The sequence below is a fragment of the Piliocolobus tephrosceles genome, chromosome 1 (assembly GCF_002776525.5).
Source record: "Piliocolobus tephrosceles isolate RC106 chromosome 1, ASM277652v3, whole genome shotgun sequence".
In the NCBI taxonomy this organism is placed as follows: domain Eukaryota; kingdom Metazoa; phylum Chordata; class Mammalia; order Primates; family Cercopithecidae; genus Piliocolobus; species Piliocolobus tephrosceles.
Window position 1 is genome coordinate 136189371 of NC_045434.1, and position 22916 is coordinate 136212286.

Below are 22916 nucleotides of genomic sequence, written 5' to 3' on the forward strand. Positions count from 1 at the left end.
CATGTTGCCTTTATTAAGTTTATCTTTTAGCCTTTTTTAATGATTGTTTTTCCAAGGGCTATATTCATCTCTACTTTGTTTAGACTTCTAAACTACTCAGAAGATACATTTAAGCCAAACTGTGCTGTGTTCTTGTATATTTAAAGCACAGTGGATATTAAATCAATAATTGAAATTGTCCATGAGAGTTAAATGGTCCAAGTGTCACTCTTATCTATAATAACAGGATATCTTAAAACTACCTTGCAAAATATCAGAAAAGTTTCAATTTTCCAAAATATATAATTTGTTTTAAAGCTGTTATTATAATTTAACATGTTATTACCTCTAAAACAAGCCAAAATCTGAGCAACACTGATTTTATCTGAAAACTAGTTCAACTAATAAATTATATATTCTCTCTAAAGATCTTTAAACCCTTAAAAAATGTTGCCTACCACAAAGCATATGATTATCTAAAATGCCCAGTACTAAATACCTTTCTTTTTACAGGCTTTTTGAGGTATAATTGACATATAATAAGCTGCCTGTATTTAAATTTTACAATTTGATGATTTTTGACATATGTATAACTTGTGAAACCATCACCAAGATCAAGATAATGAACATATCTGTCAAACTCAGTAATTTATTTGTTCACTTTTTATATAATACCTTATTTTTGTCCCTCTTGTATTCTCGCTTTCCGTGCCACTTCTGATCTTTTTGTCACTCTAAATTAATTGGAATTTTCTAAAGTCTTTATATAAACTGACTCATATAGTGTGTACTCTTTTTTTTTTTTGGTCTGGTTTCTTTCACTTAGCATAAGACATTTGAGATTTGTCTAGGTTGCCACATCCGGGATGTTCATTTTATGGATATACTGTAATTAGTTTGTGTATAAGTGTATAAGTTTATCCACTTACCATTTTTTAACTTGAGGGACTATATATTTCAATAGAAAACAGACACTTTAACACTTCTATTGGAAAACTATTAAAGTGCTCAATGTATGTGCGCATAATATAATATATTCTATTAGGACACTCTAGCTTCCAAGCTTCTGGCTACTGCCAAATAAGAATGATAATATTTTACTTTTATGATTTCCCAGGAAACTAATGGAATCTGCTAGTGCTTCGGTTCCCAGGTTTTGCTTTAAAAAAAATGCATGTGAATTAGTCTCCAGCCTCTAGTGATTATAGAATAATAAAACTTTGTTTTTACTGGAGAGAATGCTGAGTCACTCTTCTCAGTATAGCAAACAGATGTGAAGGGTCTGAAAACAGAAGACATATTTTCACTTATTATTTTTAAAACTACTTCTTTTTTCTGCTTCTTGGTAAAAATTGGTGGTCAGACTAGTTCTATTAAGAGGCACCAGAAGCCAGACTGCTGTTCTTTTCCTTCACTAAGGTATTATATTTTAAATTGTGATGGGATGACTTAACTGAGGTAGTAAAACACATTGTAAGAGAAAATGTTTGGACTGATTAATGTTTTCTAAATTATTTTAAATTTATAAAAATGAATTAGAGCATATTTATCAGATTTTTGTTTTTACTTTTCTTCCTGTATTGTTTCATGCTAATGAAGCTTCTAAAAATGGAAAGTATGGACTCTGATGATGTGCTTTTTATCTTTCAATCTGTAAGCTTTCTGAAATTTTGCTACTTGGCAAAGATGTCCATGTCATTTGATTACATTTTGAGCACTAAATTCATGTGTTTAAAAAAAAAAGGTTTCCTTTATATATATGTTATCATTAAAGTTCAGTTGATAGTTAACTCTAGTTTTAATATATTGAAATGTATTATTTAAAAGGCAAGAGCTCTACTTGATAGTAACCTAGGTATGAATTTTTAAAATAATGAAAAGTTTCTTTGGCCAAGGTTCTGAACTCTCCTATGTGGGAAGGAAATAAAGATCTTTCTCCTCCTTTTAATAATCGGTGCTTGTATATTTGTTAGCTTTTCAATAAGGGTTTAATTTTAAAATATTCAGCTTGTATGACTATACTATGAGATCAGCTGTGTTGACATCTTTTTCTTCTATTATCCTTGACCTTACCACTTTGTCTTTTTAATATTTCTCCACTGATACTTTAATGAAGTCTTCAGAAGCAGAGATTCACACATGTATTCAGCATTGCATGTTTACCCAGAAGTCACCCCAACAATTTTTTTCTTACCATTTTATTGTAAAGTAAAACATAGACACATAAAACTATACAAAACAAATGTATATCACAAACAATTATAAGACAGACTCTTGTAACTATCACACAGGTCAAGAGTAAAACTGCCATAACTACCGAAGCCATTATGTGCCTCATGAAATCACAAGCCCAGCTCTCCTCCCAAAAGTAAGCAGTCCTTGTTTTTAAAACATAGTTTATCACAAAAGTGTGTATCTTTAAAAACTATAGTTTAGGCTTATTTGTTTTATTTGCTATGTCTTTCACTCTACAAATTCTCTCTCTATTCCCTGTTTTCCCCCTTAAAATTTAGTTGTCGAAGCTCCCCAGTCATTTAATCTGTAGAGTTTCCCACAGTCTGGATTTTGCTGATTATAGTCTCATGGTGTAGTTCTGCTTGTTTCTTGGTCCTGTGTGTTTCCTGCAAATTGGTAGTCACATACAGAGACTTTGTCATGTTCAGGTTTGTTTTTGGCAAGACAGTCAGTGGTATTCTGTTCTTTTTTCAGGAAGCACATAATGTCTGGTGATCTCTTTATGTGTGTGTGATGTTAGTACTAGTTGACGCTCAGCGCCTAGATCAATTAGATTATTTGTGGCATTGCAAAATGGAGATTTTTTTAATCCTTTTAATTTCTTTTTCACTTACTGGCTGGAATACATCCCCTCATCTACTATTTGGTTACCAGTGGTACACTAAGGCAGAATAAATGCTTGATTCTTCACCTTTGTTTATCATGTTTCAAGATAATGAGTTAGCCTCCTTTCATCCTTTGAATGTGGACAGTTTTTGTTGTTGTGTCATTATGAATAAATTTAAACATATTTGATGTGTTTCAATCCACTGTAGTTCTTATCCTTGTTGAAGTTCATATAGTCCCATATCTGGCTGAGGGGATCGTCTTCAAGCACCTACTAAGTGTTTTTAATATAACTCTAGTTTTGATACCTTGATAGCTTTCTTGCTTTCTGGCATGATATTGCAGGGACCCCCAACGCCTGGGCTGTGGACATGTACTGGTTTGTGGCCTGTTAGGAATTGGGCTGCACAGCAGGAAGTGAGTGGCAGGTGAGCAAGCATCACTGCCTGAGCTTCACCTCCTGTCAGATCAGTGGCAGCATTAGAGTCTCATAGGAGCACAAACCCTGTTATGAACTGCACATGTGAGGGATCTAGGCTGCATGCTCCTTATGAGAGTCTTAATGCCTGATGATCTGAAGCAGAACAGTTTCATCCCGAGACTATCCTCCACACCCCAATGTTATGGAAAAATTGTCTTCCATGAAATTGGTGCCAAAAAGGTTGGGGACCGCTGTGACAGCATGTTCCAGGCTTATCTGGAGGATGGACAGGATTTATTAATTTATCCGTGCAGATGCTATGAATAAATGCTCTATCTAAATTAACTGAAAAACAGTACTGAGGGGCTAAAACTAGCCACGAAACCTGTACTTTCTTTCAAAAAAAAAAAAAAAGAAGAAAAGAAAAGAAAAACAAATCAGTCATTCAACAGCAGCAACAACAATGACAAAGCATTTTTTAAGCACTTACTGTGTATCAGGCGTTGTATTGGTTGCAGAGAATATGGAAGTGAATAACATAAAACTGCACTCAAAGAGTTTACAATCTGATTAGGAAAACAAAACAAGCCAAAATACTACATTAAGGGACCTTGTAAGGCCCCAGGATAGTGTGAGAGGTCATAGAAGCAACCTAATTCAAGGTATGGAAGTCAAATAAAAGTTTGTAATGAAAATATTATTCAGTCTTCTAGTTCAAACATAAGTGTTCTAGGTGAGGAAACTTAAGGGAACATTATTCAAGGTGGGGGAAACAGTATATACAAAAGCCCAGAAGTGAAAGAGAGTGTATATTATGAGAATATGAAAATTGTTCAGTGACTGAACTGCTGGGTGGAAGAGGGTAAAGAAGAGAGATAAATAGAGACCACTGAATCACAAGCGACCCTGTGAACTGTGAGACCACTGAATCACGAGCGACCCCATGAACTGTGTATTAAAGAATTTGGATTCTATTCTGAGACCAATAACAAAGTGGCATGCTCAGATTCCATAGAATGATCAGTCTGGCTACAGAGTGAAGATGCATTTTATAGAGGATAGGAACATGAATAAGTAACAGGAAAATAGAGAAAGTGACTTGCCCTAGGGTTTTGGAGGGAGGTTTGTAGAAAAGTGGTTCAGACCGACAGCGAATTAGGAGATGTAATGCATGGGGCTTAGTAAATGATTGGAAGGTGGTGGTGGTGATGGTGGTGGTGGAGAGGGAAAAATAAGTATTCAGACTACATCAAAAATATGAAAATATTCAAAGCATATGATTTTTGGCTTAGAAACTGGTGGATTACCTCAAGGTGACATTCACTCAAACAGTGAACAGAGGATGAGGGAGGAACATAATGGAGAAGGTAGTAAGTTCAATTTTAGACTAGCTAGTGTTACAGCAGGAACTAGACGTGTCTTGATTCAAGTCCACAAGAAATCCCCCCCCCTCCAAAAAACACACTAACAAAGGGTGTGTTCTAGAGAAAGGGTGTAAAATTATCAGGAAAAGAATCTAGGTTTTAAAAATTGCCTTATATACAAATAATAGCATAGGTGAGCCTGACTTTCTTTGATTAGTAAAGCAATCAACAAGTTTCTATTAAACATATCTGTATTAAACTATTCCAGAACATTCAGAAATCTGATCTTGTGATTATCTTTCTGTTGCCACTGCTTTTTCTTTTGTCAGAAATGTCCACAAATTATATTTTTCCTCACAGAACCCAAGCTTTAAATCTGAGTCGAGGCATTCATGTCCTAATCCAGATCCAGTCTTCTTATTATATCTTATATCTTCTTATTAGTTTTTCTTTCCAGAATGAATATCCCAGAAACAACCTTGCTGTTCCATCTTACTTCATATTTTTTATTCCCGTTACAACTTATCCCTTCACTGAACTACCTTTTCTTGTGGATGTTCACATTTTAATTTCAGCTTTATTTACTTTTAAAGATGCTGATTCTTATACTTTTGCTTTTTTCCTTCACTAATGTCGGTGGAAAGTAACCTATGACAAAATCAATAAAATGAAAACACAATTACTAGCTTATTACAATTATTGAATCATAATTCGACAAATCACACTCTATTTCAACAAGAATTTTAATCTGATACTTTTAAAGCAACATTGTAGGCCTTTTCCCAGCACAGATTGTATTTAACACTGTAATCCATTTCTTTGTGTTTTGTTTTTCATTTCTTGAGCCAAGTATTTTAGACTGCTAATATAATTTCCAAAAAAGTAAAATCATTATTCTCATGCAAATTTAAAGTAAACACAGGTCAAAAGTTTTATTCAACTTATTAATTAATGATGGAACCTGTAAGATAATGGTTCGTAGAGCCTTTGAGGACTTCAGTATTTATAGACAATTAAATATGGGGATGTTAGAATAAGATAGTTTAGTTAGATACAAAACTGATTAATCCTGTATATTAAGCCATAATTTTGGGTGCTTTTTTTAAATTTTTAATCAGACAGAAGTTGTTTGCATCTCTACCTAACAAAAATCTATAAGTTAACGTGTAGTTAGTAAACAATGAGTCCAACAAAGTACATTCACCTAATCTTTGGTAGCCCTATATCCCATATGATGTTGAAAGAATATGTCGTATACCTTTTTGCCTTATTTCCACATTGTGGATAGTTTTGGACTAAGACTTCTACTCTCTTAAACTGAACTAGAGGGCCTCAGGATTGTTTGTGAATAACTGATGAAGTAAATTCTATTTTAGTGCACTTTGTAAGTTTTATATTCCAATGTTAAACAACTGCCTAACATAATCTTCAATATTGAATTTTTGAGGAGTATAAATTGCTTTAACTGGGTATGGAGGAATAGCAAAGGGAATTTTATATGCTAAATGGATTTAAAGTAATTTTCTGTGGAATAAACTCTCTACATTTTTATATTCTCTAGGGTTTTCCAGGAGATATTGGGATTCCTGGACAAAACGGCCCTGAAGGACCAAAGGTAAAATTAAGAAGAAGAAGAAGAGAGAGACTAAATAATTATGGTTATCTAGAGATCCTGATTCTCAATAAATGGGAAAAATATTTTAGAAATATCAGAGCATTTCTGGATATTTTTAAGCTGTCTCAGGTACATTTAATAAACTTTAGGTTTCAGATAGTTGCAAATGATTTTTCTAATTTGGTATGAACTGAGATTAAGGGTGACAATATTTGCAAAATCACCCAGAAGGGTTTTTTGGAAGAGATCGGGGAAAAAACTCTAAAAAGCCATAGCGTATAAATGGCTGAAAATAAATAAATGGATGAGAATTTCCTGACCACTAAAACTCTTTAGGGACATAAGATATCCCCTCATTAAAATAAAAGAAAGCCTATAGTGTCCATGAACCTCTACATAGCACAAAATACCTGAAGAAACCTAAGCATTTTCAACTTACAAGTGAAACCACAATTATTAGCTTATTACCATTATTAAAACTCATCTTGAAGACTCACACACTAATTTATTATTTCAACAATGCTTTTAATCTAACCATTTTAAAGCAACATTCTAGACCTTTCCCCAGCACAGATTTTGTTTAACACTATGGTATATATACAAATTTACTGTTTTGTGTGTATACTAGGAAATATCCTTAGCAAAATTTTAAATACCAGAATTTGCCATGCAAGCTGATGTGGAATAGGCATTGTAAGCAAATAAAGCATTATGAATTCACATGTAAGGATGAAATAGCCTGAAGTTGGGAGAACTGGCAAGTTATGAAATGTAGCTGCTATGGAGGTATCAATGGGAGCAGAGAGAGGCAAAATGACAGGAGATGAAGCTGGAAAGGATCTTGATAATAGCTATATTTATTAGTGTTCTTAATGTTGAGCATCACAGTACTCTAGTAAATGCTTTATAGACATTATCTCATTTATAGCCATTATCTCATTTAATTTTGGCAACAGCATTATGAGGTAGTTATTCCTATTTTACAGATGATTAAGTTATTCACTCAGTCACATAACTTTAAGCTACATAGCCAGAATTCTAACCCAGATATGATTTCAAAGTCTGAGCTCTTATACCCTTAGCTTTGATATTAACTTATGTAGAGCATTCAGTACCATGCTGAAGAGTTTCTACTTTATCAGACGGGCATCATGAAGTAATCAAAGATATTTGAGTAGTGAAGTATCTTCAATGGTTATGTTTTTAAAAGATACCTCTTATGTCAGTTTGGAGGATGGTTTCAAGAGGCGAGAAACTGAAGACAGGGAAAATAGGCAATAAATAATACAGATTTGAAACAGGACATTCATTCAGCAGATATTGGCTGCCTCTCATGGCAGCCATGTGCTAGACCATAAGGCTACAAAGATTCCTATTTTCAAGAAAAAAAAAGAGTCCTGTTCCCTGTTTTCAAGCAACTTGGAAAGATATTCAGGAAAACCTTAATAATAATCATAATGAATAATATATAATCAGCAATACTGTGAGAACACAGGGTCAGGGAAGTCAAATTATGTTTTGCAGGGAAGATAGCACTTGGGCCTACATGAGTGAGTAGGAATTTGTGAAGCAGACAAGTGGGATGTATGGCATTCAGGAAAAAGAAACTTGTGAAAAGATGGAGGTGCTATATTTGGAAAATATTTATAATAGAAGTTATTTGTTGTTGATCTGAATTTCAAATTTAACTGAGCATCCTATAGTTTATCAGGCAACCCCACCTGCCACATACAAACTTATACCTACGTGCAGGGATCTTTTCCCCTTCCTTTCTGTCTCCATAGAAGTATTCACTCACCTCTTCAAGTTCCACATATGTTTTGCATCACATCCTCTCCCGACTCTTCAGTGCCCTCATGCCATCTATTATCACCTTTATCCCAATTTCTCCTTTGATAGAAATTTCCCCTTTACCCTTAAAATCATTCTCACTGCCAATCTTGTAGTTAGGCACCCTTTATTTTTCACCAGGATAGTGTAATAGTCCTCCAGTAGTTGTTCTTCCTGCCTCCAATCTGGCATTTCTTCCTATCTACCTTCAAGCTGCAGATGGAATAATCTTTTAAAGTATAGATCTCATCATGTCACTCTTTTGCTTAAATCCTTCGTGACCTGCACAACTCCCATGTTAAGGCTGGTACTTTTTCTACTTTTTATACAACGTTCTTTATGACAAAACCCTCTCTCTGTAATTCTATAGTTATATAGTCATATCCACCATCACTATTAGACTGTAACCTTTTTGAGAGAAAAGATTAATTGATTTTATATACATCATAAAAACTAGAATAATATGGATAGCACGTATAAATAACTCAGTGAATAGTGGTTGAATGGTTGATTAATTGAATGACTTTAGTTAAAAGCTGTTTTGGAAATAAAAACAAAACAACTAGGTAACTGATTAACAGAAGGTGATGGAAGAAAGAGAAGTCAAAGATAAAGCAGTCTTTGACTTGGGTTGCTGATGTCATTGAACTTAAATAAGCGACCCAGGAAGAGGAGCAGTTTTGGAGGATGGGGACGATAAGAAATTTGATTCTGGTTATATTTAGTTTGAGGTACCCATTTGACATCTGGAGGTAGAAATAACTAATAGTTCATAGTAAACCAGGCTGAAAAGCAGAAAGAGAAGCATGAAGGAAGTTGAGAGAGACAAATAGTGTAGAGAATGGAGTTGAGGATTTTTCCTGCCAACTTTAGCCCTTCACCTGGTGCATACATAGGAACTTGAACTTTATACATCATATAAATACATTTATTTATCCTTTCATTCAATAACTTATTTAGTCAAGCTTTATTGAGTTTCTTCTGTGTTAGACCAAGTAATAAGTGTGGGATTATAAAGATTTCTAAACTCTCTTCCCTCCTCCAGATGAGGTTACAATTTAGTGGGAGAGATAAAAAATAAGAAGAAGAAGAAGTATAAGAAGTTCTATATAAAAGAGTTGGTGAAGTGCTCTGAGAGCCTAGATAATTGAACAATAGAGTCTCTCCTGGGAAATTGGAAAATACGTACTTCAGGTGGAAGTAATAATAGAACTTAACGTTTTTAAGTGTGCATATCATACTAGGTGAAGAACCAGAGAACTTTCAAAATTCTCTTCAGTTTGGGAATTTTGTTTCTCTTGAAGTTTAAGTGTCAGAGAACTGAAGAAAGCCAACTGACCTATTTAATTTTCTTTTATAATGGTGATCTTTAGAACTTTCTTCTCACTACTTCTTTTAGTCTTAAAATTAGAATGTCAAAACTGGGGCAAAAGACTTGAAGGCTAGACATTTTAATGAACAACAATGGTAGTAATTACTACCCTCTGGAAATTCAACCATTATCTAAGTTTATTCAAAAAACATGAGTTCAAAGAGTCGTTAGTACCAACATCATGAGACTAATTGATGTTATACACATCACTGAATTTTAAAAGAATATCCTGGGATGATTTTATCAAAAGAACAAGAAAATAATAATATAATTTTCTGTTCTGTAAGATTGAGAAGGATCTGGTTTTGTCTATCTTCTTGGTCCTTCTCATTTTTCTTGAAATTGTTTCTAGAAACAGAGGGAAAAAACAACCAAACATACTGACCCTGTTAACATCTTTAGCTGGGTGTACTGTGTCATAGAAGCAAGCATCTTGAAACTTCTTTCATTTTTATATACATGTCTTGTTTGGAAAATGGAAATGATAAAAATTGCTAAAGCCCTGTTGAGGCTATACAATGTGGTCATCAAGAAAATCATGTGCACTGTATGTGAAATACATGGTTACCCTATTTGCAAACAACTTGGGTTCTTTCCAGAGCAATTTGGCACAGCAATAAAGAAGGCTTTTGTTTTCTGTTCATTTTCTGCCAGTTCACTGAAACCTCAAAGTAGGAATGGAAACTTGTGTTAATTATAGTTCTACTGATTGTGGATTTGTATGTGTCTGTATATTTGTATTAAGCTACAGAACATACATCAGTAAGCCTTTTTGAGAGCTACACAATTTGGGAATCTGCTTTCAAGAATCCCGTATCATTAGCAAAACCAGATCCTTTGCTGCTTTCTGCAGAACGTAAGAGTAGCAAATAAATATTCTCTATTCTCCAGTAAGCAGAGGAATAATTTGTTGCTATAAAGGTTTGTGTTTTTACTTTGGCTATGGAATTAGGGATGCTAAAAGAGTCTGTTATTGTCTCTTGCATAGCAGACCTGATAAGTTTTTATAGAAAGCTTACTATTTGTGGGATTATGTTGCATAATATATGGAAATAGTTCTTGCACTGAATTATTACAATATGTCATGTATTTATCTGTAGAGAGGTAAGCTAACTTGGTAAGAGGAAGATGTATTACTCTACACAGTTTTCTAAGATTACTTTGATCCAGTCCTGAAGGTTTACATTCTATAGAGGCTATACCAAATTTTATACACAGATTTCTTATATAAGACATTTATTCTCCAGGTAGCATTTAGTCAGCTAAGAAATATTTATTGAGTTTGTACAATGGGCAGGGTACTGTGTTTAAGCAGTGACTCAGAAACAAAATTAAAACGTGGTCTTCTTTTTGTTAGGAACTTGTAATTCTCTGGAAACATGAGTCCTTCATAAGTGAAAAGGTAAAAAGCACAATAATTAGGCAACATATGATAAGTGAGTAGGAAGGAGTTCGGAGGAGAGGATAATCTGTATGGTCATTTTTCTGAGAAAATAGAGAAGTTGGGATTTTAGTCAGATTAATTGGATTAGGCCAAGTAGAGCCAAGGGATGAGAGATTCCGTGCAAGAGGTGCAAAATGAACACTGGAATGGAGAGCAGAAGTAAACCTACCTGACTTTAAAAAAAAAAAAAAAAAAGGTAGGAAGCAGATTGTGACAGATCTTAAATTGAAAATTAAAGGCTTTAAATAACAACAAGCATATAACACGAATTACACCCCCTTAGTAAATTTGTCTTACTAATTTGTTTACAGTATTATAACACTTAAAATGTGTGCACACTGTTGTACAACAGATCTGTAGACATTTTTCATTTTACAGACTGAAATTCTACACTTATTGAATAGCAGCTTCCCATTGCCCTTCTCCCCACAACCACTGGCAATTAGCATCCTACTTTTGGCTTCTATGAGTTTGGCTACTTTACATAGTGCATATAGGTGGAATTATGCATTTGTTCTTTTATGACTGGTTTATTTGACTTATTTCACATGATGTCATCAAGACTCATCCATCTTGTAACATATGACAGGATTTCCTTCTTTTTATGGCTGAGTAATATTCCATTGTTTGTATATACCACATTTTCTTTACTCATTCATCTATCAATGAACATTTGGGTTGTTGACACCTCTTGGCTATTGTGAATAAAGCTGCAATGAACATAACAGTGCAAATATCCTGTTTATATCAACAATATATAAATATCCAGTTTTTATCCGGTTTACATTGATGTAAACAGGATATTTGCACTCCTGTGAGATCCTGTTTTCAACTGTTTTGATGAATACTCCGAAGTCCTTTCTCCAATTTTTAGCCCAGTACTTTGGTTTTTGCTATTGAGTTATAGGAGTGTTTTACAGATTTTGAATATTAACCCCATATCAGATACATGATTTGAAAATATTGCTTTCCATTACATAGGTTGACTTTTCACTCTGTTTTTTTCTCTAAGTGTGCAGAAACTTTTTAGTTTAATTAAGTCCCATCTATTTATTTTTCTTTTTGTTGCATTTGCTTTTGGGTTATTGGTCATGACTTCCTTGCCTAAGTCAATGTCTAGAAGATTTTTTTCCAGTGTTGTCTTCTAGAATATTATGGTTTCAGGTCTTAGATTTAAGTATTTGATCCATCTTGAGGTGATTTTTTTGTGTAAGGTGAGAAATGAGGATCCAGCTTTATTCTTTCACATGTGGTTTGCGGTTATCCCAGCATCATTTGTTGAATAGGGTGTTCTTTTTTCTCCACTTTATGTTTTTGTTTGCTTTGTTAAAGATTAGTTAGCTGAAAATATTTGGCTTTATTTCTGGGTTCTTTTTTCTAGCCCATTGGTCTATGTGCCTAGTTTTATACCAGTACCATGCTGGTTTGGTAACTACAGCTTTGTAGTATAGTTTGAAGTCAGGTAATGTGATGCTCCAGAATTGTTCTTTTTGCTTAGTCTTGCTTTGGCTATTCTGGGTCTTTTTTGGTTCCAAATGAATTTAGTATTGTGTTTTCTAATTCTACGGAGAATGATGATGGTATTTTGATGGGAATTGCATTGAATTTGTGATTGTTTTTGGCCGTATGATCATTTTCACAATATTTATTCTGCCCGTTCGTGAGCATGGGATATGTTTCCATTTGTTTGTGTCATCTATGATTTCTTTCAGCAGTATTTTGTAGTTTTTCTTGTAGAGGTCTTTTACCTTCTTGGTTAGGTATGTTTCTTTTTTTTTTTTTTTTTTTTTTTTTCGTGAGACGGAGTTTCACTCTGTCACCCAGGCTGGAGTGCAGTGGTGCAATCTTGGCTCACTGCAAGCTCCGCCTCCTGGGTTCATGCCATTCTCCTGCCTCAGCCTTCTGAGTAGCTGGGACTACAGGCACCTGCCACCATGCCTGGCTAATTTTTTTTGTATTTTTAGTAGAGATGGGATTTCACCGTGTTAGCCAGTATGGTCTCCATCTCCTGGCCTTATGGTCCACCCACCTTGGCCTCCCAAAGTGCTGGGATTACAGGCATGAGCCACCGCGCCCAGGCTTGGTTAGGTATATTTCTAAGTTGTTTTTTGGGGGGTTTTGTTTTTTAGTGTTTTTTTTTTTTTTTTGTAGCTATTGTAAAAGGGGTTGAGTTCTGGATTTTTATTCTCAGCTTGTTCGTTGTTGGTGTATAGCAGTGCTACTGATTTGTCTACATTGATTTTGTATCCCGAAACTTTACAGAATCTATTTATCAGAGCTAGGAGCTTTTTGAGTGAGACTTTAGGGTTTTGTAGGTATATGATCATATCATCAGCAAACAGCAATGGTTTGAATTCCTCTTTACTGATTTAAATGCCCTTTATTTCTTTCTCTTGTCTGATTGCTCTGTCTAGGACTACCAGTACAATGTTGAATAGCAGTGGTGAAAGTCAGCGTCCTTGTCTTGTTCCAGTTCTCAGTGGGAATGCTTTTAACTTTTCCCCATTCAGCATAATGTTCACTGCGGGTTTGTCATAGATGGCTTTTATTACCTTGAGATATGTTTCTTCTATGCCAATTTTGCTGAGGGTTTTAATCATAAAAGGATGCTGAATTTTCTCAAATGCTTTTTCTGCAACTATTGAAATAATCGTATAATTTTTGTTTTTAATTCTGTTTATGTGATGTATCACATTTATTGACTTGCATATGTTAAACCATCCCTGCATTTCTGGTATGAAACCCACTTGATCATTGTGTATTATATTTTTGATAAGCTGTTAGATTTGGTTAGGTAGTATTTTGTTGAGGATTTTTGCATCTGTGTTCATCAGAGATATTGTTCTGTAGTTTTTCTTTTTTTATTATGTCCTTTCCTGGTTTTGGTATTAAGGTGATGCTGGCTTCATAGAATGATTTAGGGAGGATCCCCTCTTTCTCTGTCTTTTGGAATAGTGTCAATAGGATTGGTACCAATTCTTCTTTGAATGTCTGATTGATAGAATTCAGCTGTGAATCTCTCTGGTCCTGGACTTTTTTTTGTTGGCAGTTTTTAAATTACCATTTCTATCTTTCTGTTTGTTATTAGTCTGTTCAGAGTTTCTGTTTCTTCCTGGTTTAATCTAGGAGGGTTGTATACTTCCAGAAATTTATGCATCTCTGCTACATACTCTAGTTTGTGTACATAAAGGTGTTCATAGTAGGTTGAAAGATCTTTTGTATTTCTGTAGTATCAGTTGTAATATCTCCCATTTCGTTTCTATTGACCTTATTTGGATCTTCTCACTACTTTTCTTTGTTAATCACAGTAATTACCTATCAATTTGATTTATCCTTCAAATAACCAGCTTTTTGTTTCATTTATATTTGTATTTTTTGTTTCAATTTAATTTAGTTCTGCTCTGATCTTTATTATTTCTTTTATTCTGCTGAGTTTGGGTTTGATTTTTTCTTGTTTCTCTACTTCCTTGAAGTGTGACCTTAAATTGTCTATTTGTGCTTTTCCAGACCTTTTGATGTAGGCATTTAATGCTATGAACTTTCCTCTTGCTATTGCTTTTGCTGTATCCCAGCGGTTTTCATAGGTTGTGTCACTATTATTGTTTAGTTCAAATAAATTTTTAATTTCCATCGTGATTTAATTGTTGACCCAGAGATCATTCAGGAGCAGATGATTTAATTTTCATGTATTTGTATGGTTTTGAGGGTTCCTTTTGGAGTAAATTTCCAGTTTTATTCCACTGTGGTCTGAGAGGATATGTGACATAATTTCTATTTTCTTAAATTTATTGAGACTTCTTTTGTAGCCTCTCATATGATCTATCTTGGAGAATGTTCTATATGCTGATGAAAAGAATGTCTATTCTGCAGTTGTTGGGTAGAATATTTTGTAAACATCTTTTAAGTTCATTTGTTCTAGGGCATAGATGAAGTCCACAATTTCTTTGTTGACTTTCTGTCTTGACGACCTGCCTAGTGCTGTCAGTAAAGTATTGACGTCCTCCACTATTATTGTGTTGCCATCTACCTCATTTCTTAGGTCTAGTAATAATTGTTTCATAAATTTGGAAGCTCCAGTGTTAGGTGCATATATATTTAGGATTATGACATTTTCCTGTTGGACTGATCCTTTTATCATTATATAATGTCCCTCTTTGCCTTTTTTTAACTGTTATTGCTTTAAAGTCTGTTTTGTCTGATATAAGTATAGCTACTCCTGCTCGCTTTTGGTTTCCATTTGCATGACATAGCTTTTTCCACCCTTTTACCTTAAGTTTATTTGAGTCCTTTAGTGTTAGGTGAGCCTCTTGAAGACAGCAGATACTTAATTGATGGATTTTTTTTAAATTCTGCCATAAGTGGGGCATTTAGGCTATTTACATTCAATGTTAATATTGAGATGTGAGGTACCATTTTATTCTTCGTGTTAGTTGTTGCATGAATACCCTGTGGCTTTGTGTGTGTGTGTTGTTGTTGTTGTTTTATAGGTCTTGTGAGATTTATGCTTTAAGAAGTTTCTATTTTGGTGTATTTTAAGGCTTGTTTCACCATTTAGAACTCATTTTAGCAGTTCTTGTAGTGTTGACTTGGTAGTGGCGAATACTCTTCACATGTTTGTCTGAAAATGACTTTACCTCTTTCGTTTATGAAGCTTAATTTTTCTGGATTCAGGATTCTTGATTGGTAATTATTTTGTTTGAGGAAGCTAAAGATAGGACCCCAGTCCCTTCTGGCTTGTAGGGTTTCTGCTGAGAAATCTGCTGTAAATCTGATATGTTTTCCTTTATAGGCTACCTGATGCTTTTGCCTCACAACTCTTATGATTCTTTCCTTCATCTTGACTTTAGAGAACCTAATGACTATGCGCCTAGGTGGTGATGTTTTTGTGATGAATTTTCCAGGTGTTCTTTGATCTTCTTATATTTGGATGTCTCTATCTCTAGCGAGGTCATGGAGGTTTTCCTCGATTATTCCCTAACATAAGTTTTCCGAAGTTTTAGATTTCTCTTCTGCCTCAGGAACACCAGTTATTCTTAGGTTTGACATTTAACATCATCCCAAAATTTGTGGAGGCTTTGTTCTTTTTTGTTGTTCTTGTTTTCTTCTTTGTCTTTGTCTGATTGAATTAATTAGGAAGCCTTGTGTTTGAGCTCTGAAGTTCTTTCTTCTACCTGTCCTAGTCTATTGTTGATACTTTCCAGTGCATTTTGTATTTCTCTGAGTTGTCTTTCATTTCCAGAAGTTGTGATTATATTTTTATGATATCTGTATCTGTTTCTCTGGAGAATTTTTCATCTATAGCCTGTATTGTTTGTTTTTTTAAACTTCTTTAAGTTGGTTTTCACCTTTCTCTGGTATCTCCTTGAGTAGCTTAATAATCAATCCTCTGAATTATTTATCTGGCAATCAGAGATTTCTTCTTGGTTTGGATCCATTGCTGGGGAGCTAGTGTGGTCTTTGGGGGTATAATAGAACCTTATTTTGTCATATTACCAGAATTACTTTTCTGGTTCCTTCTCATTTGGATAGACTGTTTCAGTGGAAAGATCTTGAACTCAAGGATTGCTGTTCAGGTTAATTTGTCCCACAGGGTGATCCCTTGATGTGGTGCTCTCCCACTTCTACTAGGAATGGGACTTCTTGAGAGCGGGACTGCAGTGATTGTTACTGTTCTTCTCAGTCTGGCCACACAACAGAGCTACCAGGCCCCAGGCTGGTGTTGGAGATTGTCTGCAAAGTGCCCTGTGATGTGATCCATCTTCAGGTCTCTCAGCTGTCGATACCAGCACCTACTCTGGTGGAGGTGGCAGGGGAGTGAAGTAGAATGTGAGAGTCCTTGGTTGTAGATATGTTTCGCGTGCTGACTTTCTCGAATGCTGGTTATGCTAGCAGTGAAGTTGTCATGTGGACAGACTCAGGACCTCTGGTTAGCTAGGATGTTGCAGTCAGTGAAATTAGCTATTGTTTTCTCCTTCATTGAAGTAGGGTTATTTTGTCATGAGTTGCCATAATATCCTGAGTTGGTTGGCCTCCAGTCAGGAGGTATTGCTTTCAAGAGAGCACCCGCTGCAGTAGTAGAAGGAGGATATAAGCTTACCCTAAGTTGGCCAGAATAAGTATTTGGGTTTCTCAGGTGATGGGCAAGGCCATAAAGCTCCCAAGAGTTTATGTCTTTTGTAATTGGCTGCTAAGGTGGGTAGAGAAGTACCATCAGGTGGGAGCAGGGTTAGGCCAGTCTGAGCTCAGACTCTCCTTGGGCAGAGATTGCCGCACTCCTGTGGGGGAGGGGGTATGGTTCTTGGGCCAAAGGGGTTATGTTCCAGAGGGCATTTTGTTCCATAATACCCTCTGTCATCAAGGAAGTAGGGGAAAACTGGTAGCATTAGGTCTTACCCAGCTCCCATGCAGTTGGTGAGGCAGGTTTTGCCCTTGACAATGTGCCCCACTAGCAGCACTGAGTTTGTCTCCAGGTACCCTGTGCTCAGCATTCAGACCTTGCCCCAGGCTATAAGCTTCCCTGCTGAGAAAGCAAGCAAGGCTTTCAGGCCTGGCCTATCCTTGCCTTCAAACACTGTTGGCCTTGGCTCCTGCACTACTCTCTGCAACAGTTCCCGTTCACCCCCAGATTCTGCTCAAGAGAGCTTGCTTCAGTCAAAATTATTACAAAGTTCAGTTGGAATCTTTTTTCAGCCTGTGATCCCTCCCAGATTCTGCTGGCTGCCTTCCCTGAGGGCCCTAGTGAGATATAGTCAGGCATGGCTTCCCTTGGCTTGACCTGGAGAACGGGAGTGCCTACAATGCTCCTCCTGCTGCTGCTTCTACTTTTATATTTCACACTAAATCAGTTTCAGCTCTAGGTAAGGTTAAATCCTTCTCCTGTAATCCTGATTTTCAGGGTCCCCAGTGGGGATGTGTTTCCGGGAGCAGGTGTTTGCCCTCACGCACTTGGGAACTCACGGTTTTTTGCCTGCCTCACAGAATTTGTAGCAGTGTGCCACTTCTGTCAAAGAATCTATGAAATCCTTAAGTTTTCCTGGGAATTTACTGTAGTGGTTCTTAGAACCAAAGTCCATGGTGTGAGTCTCCACACACTGTTCTGTTTGTCCAAGTGGAAGTCCCTTCCCTACTACCATTCCCAGCCTCTGCTAACCACCATTCAATTTATTCTCTATCTCCATGAAATCAATATTTTTAGCTTCCACATACGAGTTGGAACATGCAACATTTGTCTTTCTGTGTCTAGCTTATTTCACTTAATATAATATCCTCCCATTCTATCCTTGTTGTTGCAAATATAGGATTTCATTCTTCTTATGGTAGAATAATATTCCATTGTATATAATATATTACATTTTCTTTATCCAGTCATCTGTTGGTGGATACTTAGGTTGATTCTGTATCTTGGCTATTGTGAGTAGCACTGCAATAAACATGAGAATGCAGATGCTGTCTCTGATATACTGGCTTTCTTTCTTTGGGATATATACTTAGCAGTGGGATTGCTAAATCATATGATAGTTCTATTTTTATTTTTTTGAGGTGACTCCATACTTTTTTTCATATTAGCTGTATTGATTTACATTCCCACCAATACATCACCCTTTCTCTGCATTCTCACCAGTATTTGTTATTTTCTGTCTTTTTAATAGTGATCATTCTAATGAGATGATATCTCATTCTGGTTTTGATTTGCGTTTCCCTGATGACTAGAGATGTTGAACATTTTTTCATTTATTTATTGGCCATTTGTATGTCTCCCTTTGAGAAATGTCTACTAATTAATGTCTGACATAAAAGGAGAAAGGAAACTGGTATTAATTAAGTTCCTGTTATATTCTAGGTATCATTTTGTTTATTCCTACGGCAACCTTACGATGATGATGGTAACATGATTCTACAGATTAAGAAATAGTTTACATCTCTAGTAAACTGCAGAACTGGAATTCAAATCTGTACTCTACTTCCAGTTCTGCACAGTTTAACTTTTTTAAAATTTGTGTTTAACAAATAATAAATATGAAACATATGTGCACAGCTTAAACAATGATGATAAAACAAACCCTATAAAGGATATTAAACAGAAAGTTGGAAGCCCCTTGTGTGTCTCTCTCTAATTGTGTCTACCTCCTCCATCTCTGCATTTAGAGGTAACTATTCTTTTGTTTTGGCCATGCTTTTACCATCTATATATATACTCCTACAACATCTGGTGCTTTGAGTGTTTTGTAAATTCATGTAAATGGAATTCTACTATACATATTCTTCAGTGACTTTCTTCTTCCATTCAGTTTTGTCTTTTCATCTTAATCCAGGTTGATACATATAATTATAGGTTCACTTTTAATTTACATTGTATAGTATAACCCACTATATAGATATACTGTAATTTTTTAATTGATACTACTACTGATAAACGCTTATAGTCTTTCTTGTGGTTGGTTTGCACAAATGCTCCAGGTGCGCCTGTAAACTATGTAAATTCCCATTTAAGGATTCAGTAATTCTATAGATGACCATTAGATCAAGTTTGTTAATATTAGTGTTTAAGTTTTCTCTATTCCCGTGGTCTTTATCTGCTTGACTTATGGAGAAAAGTGTCTTGAAATTTCTCTCTCTAATAGTGGATTTGCCCAACTCTATTTACATATTCATCAATTTTCACTTTTTATACTTGGAATTCATGTTATTAGATGCACAAAAATGGATAGTTTTTATCTCTTCTTGATGAATATAACCTTTAATCATTATTTAATTACACACTTAAATAACGTAGTTTACCTTCAGGTCTGCTAGATCTAATAATAATGTAATTACATCAGCTCTTTTGGGCTGGTAAATGCCTTGCATATTTTATATTTTAGGTGTGTTTCTTGTAAATGGCATATAATTAGATTTTTTTTTCTCTTAACTCAACTTTCATTTTTCCTTTAAGATTTTAATTTTGGTTTTGAAAGAAGAGAGAAAAGGTAGCCTAAATTTGTCTGCTTCACTGAAAGGATTATTTCTGGTCCTGGATAAATGGTTCCATCCCGAGTAAATAGTTTCAATGAGAGAGTTAGGGGGACCTCATTTCCTTTAATCAGTCAGCCCTCTGCAGGTTACACTCTGGATATGGAGCTGAGCCTGTTTCTTTCATGCACACCCTAATCTTAATATTATATGTTCTTAGAGCCTTTTGAGCCCCAGAAGTTGTTTATAATTTTTTATTGTATGCTTATTTTTATCTACAAGTTTTTATTAGCCTATTATAACTCAATACAAAATTATTTTCATATATTAAAAATATTCTAATCCTCCCAGAAAGGATTTTGCTCCTTTTTCTAAAATCTTATTTATACTTTGCATATACCTCTACTTCTATTACAACTCTTAATGTAGTAAGTTTCATTTTAAAGAACCATCTCCCATAATAAATGATGAATTCATTGGAGACAGGGACTCTGTCTTACTGATAATTGTATACTTAGGGACTAATATTGTGCTGTTAATTGAGCCTTATACATAGTAGAAAATTAATAATATGTCAGATGAAAAATGAACAAACAGATGAATTAAGTGATTAAACTAACTGACAGGTGGTAGAATTCAAATATCACAACATTCTAATTCTGTACCTCCAGTCAGTGTAGACACTTAAAATCTTTCACTTTGAATTCTAAAAGAGCAGTTTCAGATATTGAAGGCAGTTTGAAATCATTGTATCAAATCAGGATTATTTCAGTTGTAAGTGGTGGAAACCTGGCTTAAACAGGCTTACATAAATACATGAAAAGTTCAGGGATTCAATCACAACTGAATTCAGGACCCTAAACAATATCAGAAGAGCCCAGTCACTCCAACTCTCTCCATTTGTTAATTCATGGATTTCACTCTCAGTCTGTCCCCTGGATGGTTTCCCACTGTTCAGTTTTACCTCATTTTTAATGCTATTCCCAGCAGTGCCACTGAAGTTTGAAATGTGCTTCAGTTGGGCTAACTTGGGTCCCTTACTCATTCCTGGACCAGTCATTGTTTCTGGGAATGTACAATACACTGCCTGACTTAGATCTCTATCACATGTTCACAGTTACAGTCGGAGGTGGAGTCACCTCCCCTCAAACAACATGCACGAAGAGTGAAGAGAGTTTTTCCTTAAGGAAAATTAGGGTGCTTTTGCCTGTAAAAGGATTAACATATATTGCACTGGCACGAGACACAATGTGCCCATTTCCATAATCTAATCCATATCTTACTTTTAAAAATAAGAAAGCTGAATTTAAAAGTTAGGTTATTACCTAAAGTAATATAGTTTCTTGAATGGTACTATTTTTGTAATAAGCTTACAATACTATATTATAGACTTTTAAACTGACAGAGAGTTTTGTTTTTATTTTGTTAAAATACAGCAAGTACAGAGTAAAATATAACATGAAAGAAAGATTCCCATGTAGTTTGTCACTCTGCTACATTTCAGAACAAGATCAAAGTCACCTAATAGATTTGCTCTTTGGTGTAGTTATTTAAAAATTATGTAAGTACAGTTAAAAATTAGATAAAACTTCTTAATGGTTATAAAATGACTAAAAGCAATCATTCAAACTATAATTCTAAAAATAGACTTAGAACTTTGCTGGCATCTTGCGTCGGATGCCAGGAGAATCCGGCATAAGTAGGAGAACAGAACTTATGAAGAAAATGTGGCCATGTTGAATAGACGTATACTGTTTTCTGATTTAAGACTTTTTAAAAATAGTTACTTTGAAAGGGTTTTCATTCAGAGAGCAATTGATTTTTAACAACATGTATTTTGTTTAACAAAATACTTTTTTAGTATTGAAATTTCTAGTCAAATTCACACTCACTTTCTTCTGCAAATTTCTCTTCTCTTTTTGTCATCTTGTAGCAAAGAGGGAAATAAGTTGAAGAATATTCTTCAACTAATGAGTAATGAAGAACTAATGCGTTCTTCAACTAACAAATAATGAGTTCCAGACTCTGCAGGTCTCTTAATAGGTATTAAAACACTATTTGTTTCCTCCATCTGTTTTCGGACTTTGTGAACACTCTGTTTATTTTACTCTTATCAGTTTAACAATTGGCCCTATTGCTTCCATTTTAGAAATACTTTTTCTGAAAAGGTGTCTGGAGGTTGAAGAATAAAATACTGAGCAGATTATTTGAATATTAACTTACTGTTTAAAAATAAGTTTATCCTATGTTTTTGCATGGCTTGTTGTTTTCTGCTTGTCTATATTGCCACCCATTTTGAGAACTTCTTAATGGGAAATGAATGGTTTCAAAGAGTATTGTCCATCTCCACATTAACGCTGATTTATCAAAATGTCAGTTGATCTAAAATTTCTATTGTGTGCATTTATATTGCTTTTACAGGGACTCCTCGGAAATAGAGGGCCTCCTGGACCTCCTGGTCTCAAAGGAACTCAGGTATGGAAGAAGTGATATCCAGTCAGCTTCAGCAAGGTTTTTAGTTAAAAGTTTCCCTTTTTATTTATTGTGGGCCTTCAGCTTTTGCTTAAACACTATCAGATTTCCAGTTACCATTTTATTTATTTATTTAGACAGAGTCTCACTGTCTTTCCCAGGATGGAGTGCAGTGGTGCAATCTTGGCTCACTGTAGCCTCGACCTCCTGGGCTCCAGCAATCCTCCTACCTCAACCTCCCAAGTAGCTGGGAGTACAGGTGCACCACCATTAGCCTGGCTAATTTTTGTATTTTTTGTAAAGACACAGTTTTGCTATATTAGCCAGGTTGGCCTACTTCTGGCCTCAAGCAGTCCTCCCACCTAAACGTCCCAGAGTGCTGGGATTACAGGCATGAGCCACTGTGCCCAGCCTTCAAGTTAACACTTTATTTTGCCAGTTATGGAATAGAATTTAGAATCATTTTACAGTGTTCTGAATTCATTAAATGATTTATGTTAGTAGTCTCCAATGGAACGTCTGAAGAATCTGAACCCAGAATCTCACTCATATATATTAGAATTTATATTTACTATTTGTGACTACTTAATATTTTTAAACCAATAAATTGTATTTAAATTGAATTGTGA

General features: G+C 35.1%; 1 protein-coding gene across 1 annotated transcript in view; it reads left to right on the forward strand.

Annotated features, from left to right (window-relative positions):
• Positions 1-22916, forward strand: part of COL24A1 (collagen type XXIV alpha 1 chain) — a 391289-nt gene that overhangs the window by 153757 nt on the left and 214616 nt on the right. The window contains exons 20-21 of the mRNA XM_023207327.3: positions 6167-6220; positions 22237-22290. Coding sequence (XP_023063095.2) covers positions 6167-6220; positions 22237-22290 — 108 coding nt within the window. The remainder of the gene's footprint in view (positions 1-6166; positions 6221-22236; positions 22291-22916) is intronic.